At 37.4% G+C, this 20,649-nt stretch overlaps 1 protein-coding gene across 1 annotated transcript in view; it reads right to left on the bottom strand.

The window, feature by feature from the left end:
- Positions 1-20,649, bottom strand: part of LOC124622334 (rho GTPase-activating protein 10) — a 576,429-nt gene that overhangs the window by 74,328 nt on the left and 481,452 nt on the right. The window contains exons 5-10 of the mRNA XM_047148011.1: positions 18,411-18,521; positions 14,805-14,909; positions 8,530-8,592; positions 7,238-7,307; positions 6,124-6,221; positions 1,615-1,709 (exon numbers count right to left, since the gene is read on the bottom strand). Coding sequence (XP_047003967.1) covers positions 1,615-1,709; positions 6,124-6,221; positions 7,238-7,307; positions 8,530-8,592; positions 14,805-14,909; positions 18,411-18,521 — 542 coding nt within the window. The remainder of the gene's footprint in view (positions 1-1,614; positions 1,710-6,123; positions 6,222-7,237; positions 7,308-8,529; positions 8,593-14,804; positions 14,910-18,410; positions 18,522-20,649) is intronic.

The raw sequence follows: 20,649 nt of genomic DNA, 5'->3' as shown, positions 1-20,649 counted from the left end.
AGTACAGAGGAGGTGGTGTTGCAGTACAAGGATATTTGTTTTTGTGGCTGGGTGTGGTCCCATTACTGCACTTAATTGAATAATGTGGCAGGATACGAATGCATTTTACAGCTTTATGTACTGCGCACAGCAGAGGTACAGTTTGGAGATGATGACTGATTGTGTCAGCATGAAAAAGGGCCAGTCATAAAGCAGGATCTGCCATGCAATGATTCGTGGACAGTAACATAGATGAAATGGAATGGTCGGCCCAGAGTCCCAACCTGAACCTGACAGAACAATTTTGGAAAAGTTAGAATGTTGACTTTGTCCCAGATCCCAGCATCCAACATCACTACCTCCTCTGGTTTCAGTTTTTGAGGAGTAATGTGCTGTCATTCCTCCACTGTTATCCAAACACCACACTGGAAGTGTCCCCAGCCGAGTCCAAGTTGTCATAAAGTGAAGGATACGCAAACAACCTTGTTGACAAGAAAACATGGTACTTCAATCACAACACCTTATTAATTTTCTTTGCGGTAAAACAAAATAAAGAAAAATTGTCTCTGAAATCCATTTATGAAGACACTTGAGCATATGATACTACACGTAAGTTTATTAATAACTACTATAATTTACTGCAAAAAATACCTCAACTGTGTCATAATAGACAGCAAAAAATTAGAATGGTATGTAACTGACAGGGCAAGGAAGTGTACTCTCACCAGTGCTTTTTAATATAGTCGTAGACAACACCATAAGGAAAATTCACCAAGGGTCAACGACAGGTGATATGGAAATCTAGCATATGCAGATGACTTGGGAAGAAAATGGGCAGAAACTGAAAGAACAACTAAACATCTGGCAGAGATTAATTGGTGAAGCAGGCATAGGAAGAAGCTTAGCGATAAGTGAAGTAATGAAAGTCAGCAGGTAAAATGAAAAAAATAGGGATGTAACTTGCTGAGGGAAAATTATTAAAGAAGGAGATATTTTCAATCATCCAGAAAGTAAATTACCCAAGAAAGGAAACATCAATGATGAAATTTTGGAGATAATAATAAAGTTTCAAACAATTTTCTGTTATGTATCAAACATAGTTATAAATTGGAAAATATCTGCCCAAGCAATGCCATATTATCTTCAGATTTGGACCTATAGATCAAACTACTGGACTTTGGCAAATAAATATCCATGCAGAATACAAGCAACAGAGATGCACTTTCTACGAGGGATCATCGGTAAAATACTACGAAACACCGTGCAGATCAAGCACCTAAAAGAAACTATAAAAAGTACTAGGCTTAAACGCTTTGGCCACATGAAAAGAGTGGGACTAAAAAGATTTCCGAGAAGAGCCCTAGAATGGGCAGAGTCCAGACAAATACCAAGTGGAAGATAACAAATAAGATGGAGAGACCAGGTGAAGGATGATGTGAACTGAAGAGGACTGCAATAGAGGAGATGCAAAAGGATAGACTGTGGGAGACAGAGAGATGTTTGGAAGAGGCTCTGTAAATAACCTTCATAAGCAGAAACATTCCAGGAGGAGGAGGAAGAAGAGAAAGAGGAAGAAAAGAAGAACTATTTTTAGTGTGGCAGAAACTGACGCATAACAACTTACTGCTACCTTACCTGTCTTCTGGTGTAATGTCAAAACAGAAGCGCTTTTCTATGGATTCAGACATCCTCCTCACACAAGATGCAAGCTTTATAGTTTCTCCTGGGGCCTGTAAAGATACGAGTATTTAAGTTATGGAAATTGACAGCACAAGTTGTGACTGGAAAACAACAGCTGTAAACATACTGTCATTATGAATTTTCTAAAAAAAGGAAAGTGATATTAGCATGCAGTACTTTGCAGGTACAGAAATACTGTATTCTGATGAAATTAAAAACATGTATTACTTGTATGTGTTGCAGTGAAATTAGTTTAAGAAATTAGCAGTTTTAAAAAGGGAAGAAATATTAAGTAGATAGACACAGGCAGCTCTTTGAAAATGCATGCAGTCCTCCAAACGTACCCATCCACGGCATGAAGATATTGTTAAAGTAACCAATTATTCGAGTTTTTCGAGTAGACTGCATGTATGATTAGCTTCAAGACCACAGCCTTGTCACCATTATTTCCTTGGCCAATGTTTCAGCTGTTAACTGTTTAAACGTTTTCAAAGTGAGACAGAAACAGTCATCTGAGTTTAATTTGCTCTGCAGCAGCTACTACAGCTCAATTTTGTCTGTTTTTAGAAAAATGACTTTATCATTGACTCATTCTCATGCTAGCAACAATATGTACAATACCAAAAATTATTTCCTTTACTAAACCATGCTTTCTGGTATTTACTATTTTCATTTAAGATCATTTCATTCATTATCTTATTCCAGCACTTACTGTGCACTTCACTTCAGTATCCTTTTTCCACCTATCTGAATTCGCTGCACTCTCCCTCTATCCTGACAGCATTACACAGAAAATTCTTGATGGTTCTGGAATATGAGTCAACAGAATGTAAAGAGGCATGAGAAAAAACTTAATTAAAATTTGCCTCACACCAACAATGCAAGACAAGTGACTGATGTGCGACAACACGTAAATGTCAATATGGTGCAAAATCCCCTATACAAACTGTCTGCCATCAAGTAGCAGTACAGTATGAGTGCCAACCATGACTTCAGTCCAAATTTTGACATCATATTGATGTTTTAAATTACTACTTTACAATTCAATATTACCTTTCTTTTCACCATGGCTGAACAAATTGAAACACATTGGAATTTTCTGTCAATTATTTGTCAACAATTGACAGCAGTTATGCCTTTTCGTTAGTAGCTTCACTTTTCCAAATGTCTTTCATTGCTACGTGCTTCATTATCGGAGTGACTTTTCTGTTGTTGACATATGAGCCAATTGCTTCATTCAATACACTGCATCCACACAAGTTTTATTTCAATGGTACACCTATACTGTTGTCAACATAGCTTTGTAAGTAGTATAAAGCTACTTTAGAATGTAAAAAGCATTATTTTCTTTTGGAATCTTCAGAGTGTTTATTCTTATCGTCTGAATATAGAATATAAAATTGATACACTGTGGCTGGTTCCACTATTTCACAAGTTTTATTATTTTAGGAGCATATACTTGATTTTTACAATCTATAGTAAAGCGTACAATCTCCTCAACCCAAAACAATTTGAAGTAAAGGAAAAGATATTTGAGGGGCATAATAATGAAGTTGAAGATAATTTTGAAGACAAAGTGTGCACATTTATCATGACGAAGTTGAAGTCCAGTTGTAAGATTTAAAATTACAGGAAGACAACACTGCAGATGGGGAGGAAAATGGCCATTACTATATTGGATGGATCAAGGGACAAAATGGAATAAAGTTATACCATATTATTACTTGAAAGTTACCTTGAGCTACTGATATGGTGGAAGCAGCGAGCAAGCCTTCGGAATGCTGAAATTGCTTAACAGATGGTGACAATTTGTTCATTATAATTCTGCATACAAATTTGTATACCGATGTTCTTAAACTGAAGGCCTTAATAGGTCTCTTCATCTTAGCGGGTGTTAACGAAAGTAACATAGCTTACGGGATCTGTGGGGATCTGATGGCGACGGTATTGAAAAAATTTCTTTCGCAATGAACTTGAAAGTTTCAAATTCATCATGTGGTGTCTTAGATCTGACAATTGTGTGACACTCAGTGAAAGGATAGAACCAGACAATATAACAGCAATTCAGAAAATTTTTCTGTGTTTGTACAGAATTATCTGAAGTCCTATACCCACAAAGAAAGTGTTTTTTAGTAGTGTGTGTGTGTGGGCAGGGGGGGGGGGGGGGGGGGGGAGCATTTGTGTGTGTGCCGCTTATGCAGTGGTTCAGTCCTCTGGGTTTAAAAGGGTGGAGCAAATACTGGAGCATTAGTCACCTCAGCTCACTCTGAAGATGGTTGGACAGTATTCAGCCAAAATATTAGAAGAAGCAGCTGAATTTATGCGGCTGCACGCCCATAACTTTATGGAACAAACTTTTTCAATGATTGTTGGAAGGTGGTGGGGTGGAGAGAGTGTGGGGAAGCATGTCTACTCACTGATTTGATCTAATATGGATTAGACATGTATCTTTCAACACAACTGTTATGCTAATACATATATCTACAGTATAGGAAGGTGTAAGGCAGTCAACATTTTCTTGTTGTACAAAGAGAAACAATTTGTAAATATGTCTCCATGCTTTTTGGAAACAATTTTATTCTTTTAATTTTGAAAAAGATATCATGGAGCAGGGAACACATCAGTTATATTTTTCTCCGAGATTACTTATGATCAGTGGTAAAGATTTAGTGTAAACTGCGATAGCAATCAGCCATTGATAAATCTATTATTGCTATTATATACTGTCTTAGAAACACTGTGCACTGCATCTTAATGGAAAAAGAAAATCACAATTTCTTTCAAAAAGAAGAAGGCATTTATTTGGTTTCTTTTTAGGCTCCAAGGTTTTACATAAAATGCTCAAATGTCTTTCCACAGTCTGTGGAACAATTTCTTTCACTACATCTGTGAAATCAATTTCCCAATCCTGTCTTGATGAACCTGAAAGAGTAGTAAATGAATGGGTCTTTAATATGTCATTTCAAGTCATCACGGAGTGCTGAATGAGCTCTCAAAGGATGCTGATGATATTGGGACTGCCATAATCAAAATGATAAGGCAAATAAATTCCTGAAATAGTTTTTTAACCCTATCACATTCATCAATAAGCTGCCTTCGAATACAGCATAGTTTATACCAGTCTTAATAGTTCACAGCATTTCAAATTGGCATTAAGACTGTCCATGCTCAAGTTCCCAATTTTTATACAGTCCAATTTTTTTTCTTTTTCTGCAGTCCAGTCTAGCCACTGTCACAAATGATGATGATGATGATGATGATGATGATGATAACAGTCCCCGAGCACAGAAAATCTCCAACTCAGCCGAGAATCAAACCCAGGATCCCGGGACAGCAATTCTATCATCAAGAACTGACAGGAGGTTTCCAATGACTGTTTCATGAACTCTCAGTGCATTTTCTGTTCTATACGGGAACCAGAACGAACTAAGAATTACTAATAAAATGGTTCTTGCTTTCCCCTGATCAACCAGCATATGTTGCCCAAGTTGGTCATTCAAAGGTATACTATTTTCATGTTGCTAAATAACTGTGACATGCTCTTGATGAAAAAGACTATTCTTCCATATTTATAACTTTTCTGCAGCTTTTTTTCCCGTTTCTTGTTTTAAAAGAGACTTTTCTTTTAGTGGTCTTCTATTGCTTTCTATATGGACAGACCTAATGCAGTCGTAGCAGAGAACACTTACATCCTTTTCTTTGTAACATAGCCATCTACAAGAGACAAACAATTCCAATTTACAAGGCCTTCATGGAAATGTATGGCAGGACAGGACAAAACGCAGTTGGAGTTGTACAATATTCAACATTGTCTGAGAGATAGTAGCTTCTAGAATGCAACAGTTTGATTCAACTATAACCAAAAATTGTTGTCAAGCATAGTACTAAAAGCATATTTGCGGAGTGGCGGCGGTGGTGGGGTGGGGTGAGGTGAGGTAGAAACCCATAAGCTCCAGATTTTAAAGAAAGAGGGAAACATAAAAAACTGAACAATTGTTACCCAGTAGTGAACTGAAAGCAAGTGGTATAAAATATAGTGTGTTTTCAAGTATAATTTTATAAACAAGTTACCAATTTTTGGCATGTAATATATGAGTGAGGCACAGGGCTTTCAAGTGGAAGAAGTAGCATGTTTTTTTACATACAATAATAGTAATTTCTAGTAAAAACATGTGTATTTTGGATTATACTTGTTTTCAGCTATCCATGCAGTGTTGAGCCTGCATGCTGCATGAGGGAAGAAAAGGAGAAGGCACACAAAGTTGGAGCCATAGCTTTTTTAAAAAAAAAAAATTGTGTATGTCAGCTCTTCTCCATTTTATTGTAAATATAGTTATTACACACATGTACATAAAAAAATAGCAACTTATTAACACTTGGTTAGGGAACTGAATATCCTGTATCATGAACATTTGACAATTCTTATGTGAGAGAAAAAAGAAAGCAAAACACGGGAAATTTTACCTGCTTCCCTGTCAAGTGGTTGTATGGTACCATGGTGAATTCTTTGGTGTCCTTTTGGTAAGTGCAATACTGCTTTGTCCATGTTGTGCCAAAAGCCTCTAACAACAAAAGAACAGCTCAGTAGTCATAAATAGGAAATATTCACTTTTAGTTGATAAACTAAAAAACACCCACACATACTGTAGTTCATAAAAATTACATTCCCTATAAAAGCCAATGTTATCAGCTGGTGCAATCAAAAGCAATTTTCTGAGCCTTCCAGCTTTCCTGGTAAATTCATTTATTTATGGTTCTTGGGTCCACTATTGGACCACTCAGAGCAAATCTCACAATATTTCTGTGAGGTAACTGTTCATCAGATGGTTACTGCTGGCAAATAGCAATTGCCAGTGTTCACATTTTGATGGTCTTTTCATGGAGGCCTCACCTGAAAGACGTGCACACATGACCCAAGTTGTTACCAGATGACGATGGTAGCATGCCCAAAGGGGATTGAGGATTACAACAGAATACAGCTTGGAACCAAGCACATGCAGAAATTACATAAATAAAGAAAAAAAAACAAGAATTTTTACTACTTTGCAACAAAGTGGAGGTCCATCTAGCTATCAGTTTTGGTTTGGGTCCTGGTCACAATGACAGTGCTGGTGACCAGCACATGTGCAAATGCCACAGTTCAGTTTGCCATAGAGAACTCTGGACATGCTACTGTCATCTGCTTGAAAACAACTCTTGTCGTGCATGTGCAACTTTCTGACAAGGCATCACACACGTTACTTTCAGACAAGCCCTACATAAGAATACTGTTGCCTTGTGGACACCAGTAGTTGCTACTTGTCAGCAGTAGAATTCCCCCCCCCCCCCCCCCCCAATGCAAGTTTATTTTTACTCAGTAACATACAAATCATGATTTAGTAGTGTACAAACAGGATGGATCCACCATTTTTAAATACAAAATGTAATAAACTGAGTCAGTGCAAGAGTAATAAGTGGAGTTTAATATTTTAATGTAGTCCAAATGCAAGCAGTAAAAAATTCATGAACATGCTTTGTTTAACCATACAGCCACAAAATCTGAAAGTGCAGATAATAATTATATCTTAGTACTACTTACTCTTTTCCATCAGGTACAAATAACCTTCATGGCGATTTGGCTTAATAGGCGCTCCAGACAAAGCTGTTATCTGCGAGAAAATAATTACAAAGAATTATGATAGCATGTTTTGTGGTTAATGTGAGAAGTGTGTGATATTTAGGCCAATTTGTCTATGTTGCTATTTTAACATAGTGCGTATTGTCAGCAAAAATTTCTGCGAGGAACATAAAACACAGAAAAACAACTCCAACAATGGAAAATCTGGGTTCCACAAACAATATGAATTATAAAATCTTGCTACTCACCATCTACAGAAGGTATTGTCTGGTGGACTGTTGGCTCCAACAGGCTACTTACAACTGTGCCTGTCTGCTGCTCAACACTTCCTGTATGGGGTAGGCAGCAAGGTACCCTAATTCATATTGTTATTTCAGCCTAGATTTTCTATTGCTGGAGTTGTTTTTGCTAATTAATATTGTTAGAAAAACAACTTAATAGTTTAGCTTAAAATTCATGTGTGTGAAGTTCAGTGGATTCTGAAACCAACAAATTATCAACTTAACAACATTTATATTATAAGAAACTGACAAAAATTCAATTCGAGCTGGTCACTTTAATTTTGAGGTGCCTAATCTATATTATTTATTCATGTATGGGCCCAACAGGACCATGCGAGGTACAATTTGCCTTCCTTTGTGTCCAAATTTGTTTTATCCTTTCAGAATTAAGTATATTTCTTTTATCACACCACAGTGTTCCAGTCCATTTTCTAATTTCCCTGACCAACTTTCCAAGCAAATATCTTTTCTTGAATGTTTTTCTATCTGTAATATCTGCCTGAGTTACACCAGCTACTTTCTCCAAGATCCTCCTTATTCACAGTGATCCATTAAATTGGCTCAGTTTTGGTCTTCCTTCTGTTTTTGTAGAATTCTACTTTTTTGTTTTTGGTCAACCTACTGGGTGCCATTTCTATAATGTTCCAATAAAATTTAAGTCTCTGTTTACTCATGTCACCATGTATGCCTGTGTATTTTTCTATTTCCTTATTATTTCTCAGCCTGTAAGTTTCTCCATCAGTAATTCTGGGGCCTAATATTTACCTAATATATACCATACTACGAAAGGCAATTACTGTACAAAACCATACAGAGTAAATAACAAATGGTGGTGTTACTATTATTACTATTAAAAAACTGCTCAAGAAACTGAAAAAAGCTTTGCAGCATAAACAAAACTGTGACAGGAAGAGAGAGAGAGAGAGAGAGAGAGAGAGAGAGAGAGAGAGAGAGAGAGAGAACAATACATACCTCCTGCATTTTCTTTTTGAGCTTCTCCGTATGATCTCGAGTTGCATCGAAGTTATTTCTTGTCTGTAATGCCAGCATGCTTTTGTTTAATATGCAAACAAAACTTCCACACAGGTTACTATTATGATTTTGAAATTGTAAGTAGAAAAAGCAAGCAAATCTCTAACACTAAGCCCATTCCACAAACCTATTAAAATTTTATATTAATTCTATCAGATGTAATTAAAATGTATAAAACACTGCAAACCACTATAACAAGTAATTATTATGGTATAAAAATTCAATACATAATGCTATGAAAGTTTCACACAGTTTAACACTCCACCATCAGTTACAACACTTGGAATGCAAATGGAATAGATATCCAAACACAGTCAATGGCAAAAGAAACCAGTAAAATGGATTGAAAGAAAAGAACTGATCAGAGAGAGACATAAGGTAAGAGGAAGGAATGAGAAGAGGAAATAAGGAAAGATTGCCTTCATGTCCTGCTGCTCCTCTTTCCTTCAGAATGGGAAAGGCAGAGGTATTAATTAGCCTTAACTGACTTCTAACATTAATTAAGGTGCACGCGGCCAAGAGTAGGACATTAAGAAGATACGAAAGTGAACACAAATCTCTACGCAGAAGAACTCTGTGTAGTGTAGACAGGATTTTAAAAGGCTTTCACCTCTGCCTCTTCATAAAAACAATCGTGATTTATGTTCACACTTGCTGTCCATTTCTGAAAGACTTATTCTCAATGAAGATTTTCCTCCAAAAAAGATGATACACACATTTTTACATATTAATTTTCACTTTCATAAAATTATGTTTTGACAATGCCCGAAAACTGCACATATCAAATAAATCACTGATTAGTGTTGGGTGGTTGTAATTAAAGGGCAGCTTCTCATAGCAGTCCGGTGTGGAATGCAATTACTATATGGCAGCAAAACTTGGTAGACTGCTAATGCATTAATGTGGAACCAATTTATACCAGAGAAAAATCAGTTCCAATTTTGGCCACCAAGTGCAAATCCGACACTGCGAATGCAAGAAAGACATATAGAAATGTTTTCATATGTAATGGATTACGAATAGGACCTGGACAGAAAAGGTCAAATAAGTGAGAAAGGTATAATGTTGATACTATTATGAAGACATGCGCAGAAAAATGGGCTAATCCTCAAACGTATGTTGTCATCCGGTGCTTGGTATGGAAACTATCAAAATTTACGTTGACCTCACCCCTAAATCATTTAGGGGTGAGACCAATGTCAATTTTGATAGTTCCTGTACACAGCAATAGATGGCAACACTTAGCTGTAAGTTTTTGCATTTGAGGGTTAGCCCATTTTTCCATGCATGTCTTCTTGTTAATCTCCACTTATACAATTTGTTCAGTATGACCACTAGAGACATCAACAAGATGCTGCATCTGTAAAACAACATAATCAACAATTTCTCACAGTAGTTCTAGTGGAATCTGAGCAACGTGTTTCTTTACACTGGCCCTCAGATCAGGTAGAGCCTGAACGTGTCCTTTTAGACATTCCCAGGGACAAAAGTCTCATGAGTTCATATCAGGTGAACCTGCACGCCATGCATCTGGAAAACCTCTGAAAATAACACATTCGTGGAAAGTTGCATTAAGCAGATCTTTTACTTGGTGAAAAACTTGATGCATTGCCCCTTCTTGCATGAAAACAATAGTTTCCACACAATTGTGTTCTTCCAAAGCAGGAATCACATGCTGTACAAGGTGGTCTCGATAACATGCACACGTCATATTACACCTGACAGGCCCTCTGGGTGTATTCTCTTCAAAGAGGAAAGAACTAAGTTAAAAGCTGGTTGTGAATCCACACAACACTGTCACATACAGGGGGTAAAATGGCTCTTCGTGCACAACTCACGGTTTAATAGTGACTCAAATTCGCCAGTTCTGGGTATTCACTGCACCCTTTAGTATAAAATGTGCCTCATCACTCTATGGAATATTGCCCAGTCACGACATCAATGCCAATTCACGCCAGAAAATGAAGAGCAAATTCAGAACATTGATCAGGTTTCAGCTGCCGTTTCTGGATGTTCTGAAGGTAGCAGTGTAAAATAGACCACAAAACTTTTCCAAACTGTTGAAAATGTGATGTGTAGTTCTTGTGGCACTGCACGAGCATTAACACAACCTAAGGTACATGCTCATCATCAATTACAAACCTGGCCAAAATTTGAACTAATTTTTTCCAGCATAAATCAGCGCCACATTAATGCATTAACATACCTACCAAGTTCCACTGCCATACAATAACTATAGCCTGCACTGACCTCTGTGAATAACTGCACTTTAATTATAACCACTGAGTACCATATTAAACACCACGAAAGTGTTGCGGAATTTCACTACTTGGAGTGAGTCTTATCCGTTTGGGATGAACACAAGTATAAGGTGCACACACACAAAAACAACTTTGCTCTCAGTTTGTGACTAAATTAAGAGCTACAAACTAAATACAAAAATATTTTTTCACAAACAAACTGCTAAACAATATATTTTGCATTTCAGCACTATTAACTGCAAATACATTGATGACAATATACACGTTAAGCAAATGAGAATTATTTGCATTTCCTGATGTGAAGTATAAACATGTAACTAAAAACTAGACACAGCATAAATAATTCGAACACTCCAGAAGTTTTGTCCCGAGTACAAAGATTTGTTAAGAGAATCACACGTAATGCAGCGAGTGTCCAAATGATATTTCAGTTCCAGACAAACAATAGAGAGTATATTGCCAACTATTGGTCACAAAGCTGTAAGAATGCAGCTTCACAACACCAGTAGATCCTTGAGGGGGGTGGGGGTGGGGAAGGGGCACAAATCATACAGTAATTTAAAATGATCCCACATACTCCAGAATTAACGATATTTGTTTTTAGTGCTTTTGAAACCATGTACAGTTACATGTTCTGCTGTGAACAACAAGAAACCTCATTATCAGTTGGACATATCACTTTTAATATCCGATATACTTACAGAACCACTTCAGTGTTACTAAAACTTCCACAGTATTTAAATTATTAATGCTGTTTCCCATCTCCTACCACAAATATATACATCACATTAACTACTCAAAGTGGTTTCATTATTCTTTTTACTAATCTATTATTTTCATCTGCAGAATGACAAGTATTCTGTTTCTCCATCACCTTCCTCTGTCTGGACTTAACCAGAATGCAATGCCCAGAGTGGAAAGAAGAACAAAAGAACAACTTTGGAGGGGGGTGGGGGGGAGAGAGGGAACTCAGGTATATCTTTTCTAAAAGTACGAATATTTTAACAATTTTCAAACACATTCTATATCACAGTTGCTGTGCAAACTGAAATGAGAACAGAGCAGCATGTCACAACTGCAGCACCAAGACAGATGATTTTATAAACCATACCTTGAGACCTCAACTCTGTGCCTCTGGTTTAATATTTTCTTTTCCTAGCCTTTCTTCTAGATTATTTGTGGCATTATTTGTCATAAAGCTAAATAGGGCGACATGCACAATATTTTCAGGTAAATAAGGATACAAATAACTGCATGCACTGTACACGTTATCCAAAAGACAGCTAAATACATTTATTACAGGTATTGATAAACAAATGATACTCTGCAGCCTTTGTGTATTTGTAACTTGCTAATACGAAAGAGGACAAGAAAAAAAGTCCTTTTACTTGACTGCACAAGCAATTTTAGGGTGAAAATTTAAAAACTTCAGAGCAACAAAGTTAATGTGAACAACACCAATACTTCAGAGAATGTTTTCAAAATAATGGTTTAGCTAGACAATAAAATGGAAAGTGGTAAGTAAGGTAGTCTTTCTGTACACTACTTGTAATGTTTTAGAGAAGTGAAGCAACAACATAAATATGATAATGGAAGAGATTATTTTGGAATGCAAACAATGGAATGAGTACAGAAAACCACTGTAAAATGAAGATATTGAATGGTAAATAGGCTCATACAGATGCCACAAATGTGGTAGTCACTGTATCCCAGTTCTACTTTATATACTTATCCTAATGTTCAATATTTCTCCTTTGTGGTGGAGGAAGAAGGTAGGATGATTAAGATTTAATGTCCAATTATTCATGAGGACACTGCAGATGAAGCACAAGCTCTGGCAGGACAAGAGAAGGAAATTGTCCATCATTTTTAGATAAATCATCCTGGCATTCAACTATCAAATTATTGGTGCACAGATTTGCAATTACTGCAAGCCACAAACTCCTTACTGTGACTACGTAAAGGCCATTAGCTCAAAAATATCATACTGTGTGACAAGTTATTATTCCAAACTGTGATTCCCGTGCCCCAATGGGCTCAAAAGAACTGAGTTCTGCAAGGGCCCACACTCTTCATTTCAGGAAGGAGTGTAAGATGGGTAAAAACATGAAAAACTACAAGAACAAACAGTGAGGGGCAGGCCGCCACCAGAACAATGGCTGGCTGCATGCGGTCTGCAGCCTGTGCATCTATTTATGAAAACCATGGAAAACCGAAATCTGGATGGCCATTGGTGCCTAAAGTGACCATGCTTATATTTACTCATCCCATTACCTGAAGCAACAATAGAATCTAAACGACAGTTCGCAAGATATTGCCTGGAAAGATGGAAGTGAAACAACTTAAATCTCAGGAGAAAATGAATGTGTGATACACAATTCTCAGTGTGACCATCACAGGGTATCCGTATTCATGTCCACTGTCTCCAAGAAACGTGAGTAGTCTCTACTCAAATACCTTGGACATGCAGTTTGAGCATCACACCATAATTAAAAACTACAGAATTTATGTATATTCTTGTTTTATTTTCGATTGCCTCATTTTTTCCTTCTTCTATACTGTTTGTAAGTACAAATAATCTCTGAAACAAAACTACCCTACTATTTTGTTACATTACCATTTCATCATTTCATCCTTTTTCCATCTCTTCTCATAATGGTGTTTGTGTCACAAAAACGCTACCATTACGTACAGTAATGGAGAATATAATGCTCTTGAGTTTATGAAACTTGTTAGCATGTAAATCCTTAATTATCCTGCAATTACTTTTTGTTTTAACAATCACCAGTGATTATGTAATTCAAAATGGACAAAAAATCAATTTCATACTTATATCTTAATTGACTGAAAGCAGTGCGTTGACCTATATCATCCTACCGACACTGTTTTAATACAAAATGTACAATGTGGGTCATACGGTATCATAACCAAAATGCTGCTAATTGCAACTGTATAATGGCTAAATGCACAGAGAGAGAATTGACATGTTTCCAAATAAAAGGAACATTACAACAACCTTAATAAAACATGCAGACTGCTTTTACTCCTGAAATCACTTCCTGTCCTGAGACTAACGACACATTTAAGCACTTTGCACTTTCTCTTTTCATATTTGAGAATCTGCATGTGCCTCTCTTCAGGGATACTGAGTTCTTGCTGATCCAGTGGCTATAATGTGAGACATCAAATACACATTATGTAACATGGTATCACACATTTATTCCTTTTCCTGTTCAGCATAGCCTATTGTCTCACGTAAGAGGTGTCTAAAAATTCTTGTTGATATTTTCTGATACAAGTTGCTGGTTGAAACACTACTCAGCTTGAATTTTAATAGGTAGGTGGTCTTTTACCTCACTCAGTGTAAACCTAGAAACACAGACATTTTTATTCCTAAGTAAATTCTACGCCGACTGTAGTGATATGAATTCAGATAAGCTGTTAACTGTGAACAGCAGATAGAAATTTGTTTCCACTTACTCTACGACAGTAGCTGCCATGTTATTGATAAGTTTTATTGCAGTTGTAATAAGCACTGTACTGTTTTATTCTGGTTCTGGGTTTTCTTTTCAATGTTGTTTCAAATGGGAAAAAATTTAGATATCCCACACCATTAAAAATATTGATAAAGGTTTGTTCACAATACGAAAAAAGTATTCTTCACCCATACCAATTCAATATCATCATTTGTGTGTGTGTGTGTGTGTGTGTGTGTGTGTGTGTGTGTGTGTGTGTGTGTGTAGCATCAGGTATTGCCACATTAGCTGTGATGCTAGAAAGTTAATTCAGACACATTCACAAAAATTACTGCCAAAACGCCACCAAATGTTGATCACTTCTAGCTATTATTTAAAACATAGTGACACGAATGAAAAACTTTTTCATTTTATGCAAAGCTAGAATAAAATGTAAACACAAAATAGCATCTAAAGTTTGCTTTTCTTGATCATATACCTTCTGTATTTTTAACTGCAGATCATTCATGTATGGTTTGAAATCACTGGCAACTTCATGTCCATGGTGATAGAATGTTAACCAACTGTACATGAAACCGAGCAGCTGAAACACACAAACATTTAACACTTTTTCCCCTATCCAATGAAATTTGCAACTTGTACATATCTGAGTTTTCTTATAGGAGACAATTAATAATTATACGCCGCTCACTGCTGAAGCTGTACAGAAAATAGAATACCAGGATTTCCTTTAGTCCAATGACTATCAGATCTCAATAGAATGAATAGCTTATAAAAATATAATGTTGCACATGAATATAATAGAGGGAAACATTCCACGTGGGAAAAATATACCTAAAAACACAGATGATGTGACTTACCGAACGAAAGTGCTGGCAGGTCGATAGACACACAAACAAACACAAACACACACATGAAATTCAAGCTTTTGCAACAAACTGTTGCCTCATCAGGAAAGAGGGAAGGAGAGGGAAAGACGAAAGGATGTGGGTTTTAAGGGAGAGGGTAAGGAGTCATTCCAATCCCGGGAGCGGAAAGACTTACCTTAGGGGGAAAAAAGGACAGGTATACACTCGCACAGACACAAGCAGACATGCTTGAAAAATGTCTGCTTGTGTCTGTGTATGTGCGGATGGATATGTGTGTGTGCGCGAGTGTATACCTGTCCTTTTTTCCCCCTAAGGTACGTCTTTCCGCTCCCGGGATTGGAATGACTATTTACCCTCTCCCTTAAAACCCACATCCTTTCGTCTTTCCCTCTCCTTCCCTCTTTCCTGATGAGGCAACAGTTTGTTGCGAAAGCTTGAATTTCATGTGTATGTTTGTGTTTGTTTGTGTGTCTATCGACCTGCCAGCACTTTCGTTCGGTAAGTCACATCATCTGTGTTTTTAGATATAATGTTATACATGAGTGGATTACAACAGATCAGCAGAGACCAGATATAGAGGCATAAAAACATCTGATAACAGTTTTTTAAAAGAAGTTTCAATCTGATACATAAATATGGGGACTGTGAATAAAGCTGTGGCAAGACCAATATATAAATATGAGGCCTGTAAATAAAGCAAGGGCAACATGGATGGAAAACAATATTTCGTGAACTAACAACTACAGCTGCATTACATCCCTTCAGCATAGCCACCTGCCAAGTCTATCACCTTCTGTCAGATGTCAGGAAACCATTGGGGACCACTTGCAAGGCATTCTCTGTTTATGATGGTGACAGAGTGCCCTACTGCACAGAAAGAGTACAGGTACCACATCATGAAATTTGTGGCTTCAGAGGTGCATTTTCTCCTTCAAGACACTCACAACGTCAATCTGATTTTGAGAAATGGACAGCCGAGCTGTATGGTGGAATTCCACAGTCTCATTCCAACCCACACAAAATGCCTTGGCCCATTATGCAACCATCCTATACGGTAACACATTCTCGCCACAGACTTCGCATAATCCTTGGTAACATTCGATGCGGGTGACTTCAATTTTAATCCACGAATGTTGATCGCCTATTGAAAATGTGCTTTGGAGTGAAGAAATGAACACTGTTCACTTCCAACGCTACACAACAACAATGTTTTGGAGGTTCTCTCTGATAATGAGATAAATGCTTGAATTGCTCTCAAAGTCATTCTCAGGAGACCCAGGATTGGAAGGAAAATAAACTCTCTATTCCAGATCGGAAAATTAAAGAGAGGCAACACAGAAAAACTTTTCTAATATTACTGCCCAATAGAATTTTAAATGTAGAATAAATTTCTGAATTTCTGTCTATGATCAAAAACTTGTTAGGTCCTCAGACTACCAGTTTTGGTCAACAATGACCATCTCGAGATCTGTTTAAAAACATGTCCTAATATCATGCAGTCTTAGTGGCATTGTCAAAAGACAAACACAAAATCAGTTTAGCATCATTGCACATATATAAAATATGTTTATAATAGAGTCATCTTGCTAACAGGACTACTGTTCAAAACAAACTGCTCATTTTTTTATGAACTGTAATGCTGTTAACAAGATGACTCTAGTAGATACCATATTTTATATATTTGCAATGATGCTAAACTTATTTTGCATTTAAAATAGACCTGGAGATGGTCATTGCTGACCGAAACCGGTAGTCTGAGGACCTAACAAGTTTGCAATCACAGACGGCCACAGAGACATTTATTCTACTGTTTCTGGAGCCATGTGGAGCTTCTGGGGGCTTAAAATGTTCCAGCAGGAAACTGAAAGAGAAAAGGAATCTCTACCTAACAGTGACTAAATACTGTACGAAATGAAATGAAATGATCGTGTGGCATTGTTGGTTAGGACGCCCCATCGAGGGAAGTTCGGCCTCTGGTTGCAAGTCTTACTTCAGGCGATGCTATACTGGGCAACTTGTATGTCGGTGATGAAGAGGACAGCACAACACCAAGTCCATGAGTGGAGAAAATCTCCAGTCTAGCCAGGAATTGAACCTGCGCCTGCTGCATGATAGGCAAGCACGTAACCACTCAGCTAAACAGGCAGACATATTGTACAAAACATGTTAATGGACACCTCTTCAGCACATCTAACCATCACCCATTGCTGAGACTTGTATAAATGGAATGAACAGTTTACTTATATCACTAGCATTTCTGAGGTATGCAACTATCAATGAGAATTAACATACATTCAAAATTTCAACATGATTTTTGATGGTCAGCCAGCTACATTGACATATGCTATATAGATTGCCCATGACACTGCAGACAAAAGACTTTCTTCATTACAATGACAAACAGTTGCAGTACATGACAGACCAATATTACAGACTCAGAAATATACTACGTTCAGAAAGACAAATTTCCTGATTTTATCAATCTTGGTAAAAATTTCATAATGTTTCAAGTACCTTTCATATGAAGATACAGAGGCAAAAACAGTCATCTTATGCTGTGTAAGGAAGGTATGATCCTGGATATTCAGATGTTTACAGTCTGTGAAATACAGCTAAACAGATACATCTTTACAAACATGGTATTCTTTTGTTGGGGGCCAGCAGGAGTGTGATTGAATTTCCAAGAACAGCTGACTGATGGCCACCTAAATAAATATTCCCTTGTGCTTAGGCAAACAACTGTATCACGCAGTATTCACTAAATAAATGATTATAATAAGAACTAAATAGACTGAGTGACCACATAAAACACTTCTCTTTCAAAGACTGAGGAGCGGTTGGCTATCCTGACTCTTTTTATTGTTTTGATTCTGGAGTTTTTATTGTTTCCATCCTGGAATTTTTACTACTGTCTTGTACCTAAATTTATTTCTATAAGACACATTAAGTACGTCTACACTGAGTTCAATTGAAACAATTAGGTAACTGCTACTGATATATGGTGACTTAGCATCTCATTCCACATGACAATGGTATGGAGATTGAGAAAGATGTAATCACACATAAAAGCTTTTAAACTGTGGTGAGAGATTTTAAAAACTGATGATATATAGGAAAAAATGAAACAGAGAATGATAACCATATCAAAAAAACACACACACACTGCATATATTAACATTAATTTTGTGAACAATAGTTGACTGAATTGAACTTACTGTTTCAACAAATTCGAATTTCTTTTTCTCTTGGACTTCCTGTAGGAGAAACACGTACTCCAAACTGGCTTCTGAGAAAGCTCGCTTTTCGAGCATCAGATTCGCATCAGCCTGCAAAATAACAACAAAAGGAATAAAATTATATAAGCATTTCTTCAATGAAATGCATCAAAATGTTTTTAGTTAGGAATACACATTTTCAGCCAGTGATGGTAAAGCATATGTTATAGTATTACTAGTTTCTTAGTTAATTGAGTGACAATGGCTGCCAAGTCTTTAGTTCAAACACATTTCCATTATTACTAAGATTGAGCACTTGTGCCCTTCTTTCCTCAGTGTGGCGAGACGTGTGTATGTGTGACATGTGGATGACAGGTGAGCATTACAGCAATGTAAGTGTTATTTCTATGTTCTTGTGGATGAATATGGAAATAGTTGGTAAGAAAAGAGCAGAAAGAAAGATATCATCACAGAAGTGTTTCTATGTACAACAGCAACTTTTTTGGTGAACTGATCACGGTTGCTTGATGAGATATTGCAGAAAATCTAATACACTGGCAAAGTTTGGTGATCCGGAACTGGACACCTCAACTTCTCATTCTCTTATAGGCCAAGTACTGAGGCTGTGAGGTCTTTCCACAGATCAAAATACTACCTTCCCATTGATCAAAATCAATTTATTTTGTGTTGGTGACCTCTGCTAGAGAAGTGGGCTACTAAGAAATTGATATCTCACAAACAGGATCCAAAATGCCACATTCTTAATTTATTTGTATCTCTTAATTAACTCTTCTTTCTGCGAGGTACACACAAATCTGAAATCCGAAATAGTCTTACAATCTGTAGGAGCTGGATGTAAATGGAAGAAGAAAAATATGCAGACTGAATAGAATGACTTTCTCTGACTTTAGAAACATACATATCCATGCTGTGACCTAATGCTTTTGTAAGTAATAGTATATACACAGAAAGAAAGCTGCCCAAATTGTCCATGGTCATGAGTCACATATGGTCAGAAACAGATGAGGCAAAACATAATGCAAAACACAGCTGTTACAATATCACGCAACATACGGTAACTATAACAGTATCTAATATAAATCGGCAACCCTTCAGAAACTTTGTACACACTGCATTATTGGGAATGTTTCCCACAATATGACAATGCTACCTTTTTAAACTAGTTAGCCTGCATCTACACAGTGGTTTTTTCTAAGTTTCAATTATTTCTCATGCAATTTCTGTTATCAATGACTCTTGTTCTGTACAGTTAAGCAAATGCAGCCACACAGTAAAATGGTGTGTTAACAGAATGTGACGAGCTCGATACATAGTGAAACCGTTAAGACTGTTAACGTCGGAGGAAGGTAAATGTCTGGAGTAGATGGAGAGCATTAACACGGGAAAAATCTGAGCACTGGATCTGTTCCTTTCTGCGAACGTAAGTACAGACGCAAGCATGTGCGACAGCCGGTTCGCGGTGCGTCGCGATCGTACCCTGGCAGGCTGCAGCGACATGCCGTGCCGGGCATGTTGGCGTACCGAGGCGTCGCTTAGCGTCGCGCGGACTGGTCGATAGAAGACGCCGACGCCACGCGCTGGTTGCAAGGCGCTTGCGCAACGCCCACGCGGACGCCACTCTGTCTACGACGGCGCGTCTCTCCGCGGGAATCCAACAGTGACGTCACACCACGGACGGCTGCGCTTAAAACTTCGCGGGAATCCTCAGTGACGTCACAACTCGCTACCCCCGTGACGTAACCCGCACTGCTTGTTCCATTCCCACTATTTTTCGGAATATACAAATTCAATTGAAATCGCTCTGTAAGAGGAAAGGCCACAGCCATTGACGAGACACAAATATGATTTCACGATAATGGATGACAGCCAAAAACAGTTGCAGGATAAAAATTTATTAAAATTCTTGACCAAGGTTTCGGTACATATAAATATACCTCACCACATATAAATATACTCTCTCTCTCTCTCTCTCTCTCTCTCTCTCTCTCTCTCTCTGGTGATGTCTGGGCAATTATCTGTACCGCAACTGCCTATTTGCTATCCTGAAAAACTGAGTCAGCATCCCTCCATAATGAGTGAGATGTTGAATTCAGAAAGAGGAAGAGGTGTTAGTATTGTGCTATGCATAGCTTGGGGTAAGTATTTCTAGAAAGGGAGAAAGAAGGAAAGAAACAAAGTGAAGGTGTTTCGTGGAATATTGGATGTTTTATAATAACAT

This window comes from Schistocerca americana, chromosome 7 (genome assembly GCF_021461395.2).
Source record: "Schistocerca americana isolate TAMUIC-IGC-003095 chromosome 7, iqSchAmer2.1, whole genome shotgun sequence".
Classification (NCBI taxonomy): domain Eukaryota; kingdom Metazoa; phylum Arthropoda; class Insecta; order Orthoptera; family Acrididae; genus Schistocerca; species Schistocerca americana.
The sequence above is the reverse complement of the archived record's forward strand: the minus strand, read 5'-3'. Positions and strand labels throughout refer to the sequence as shown.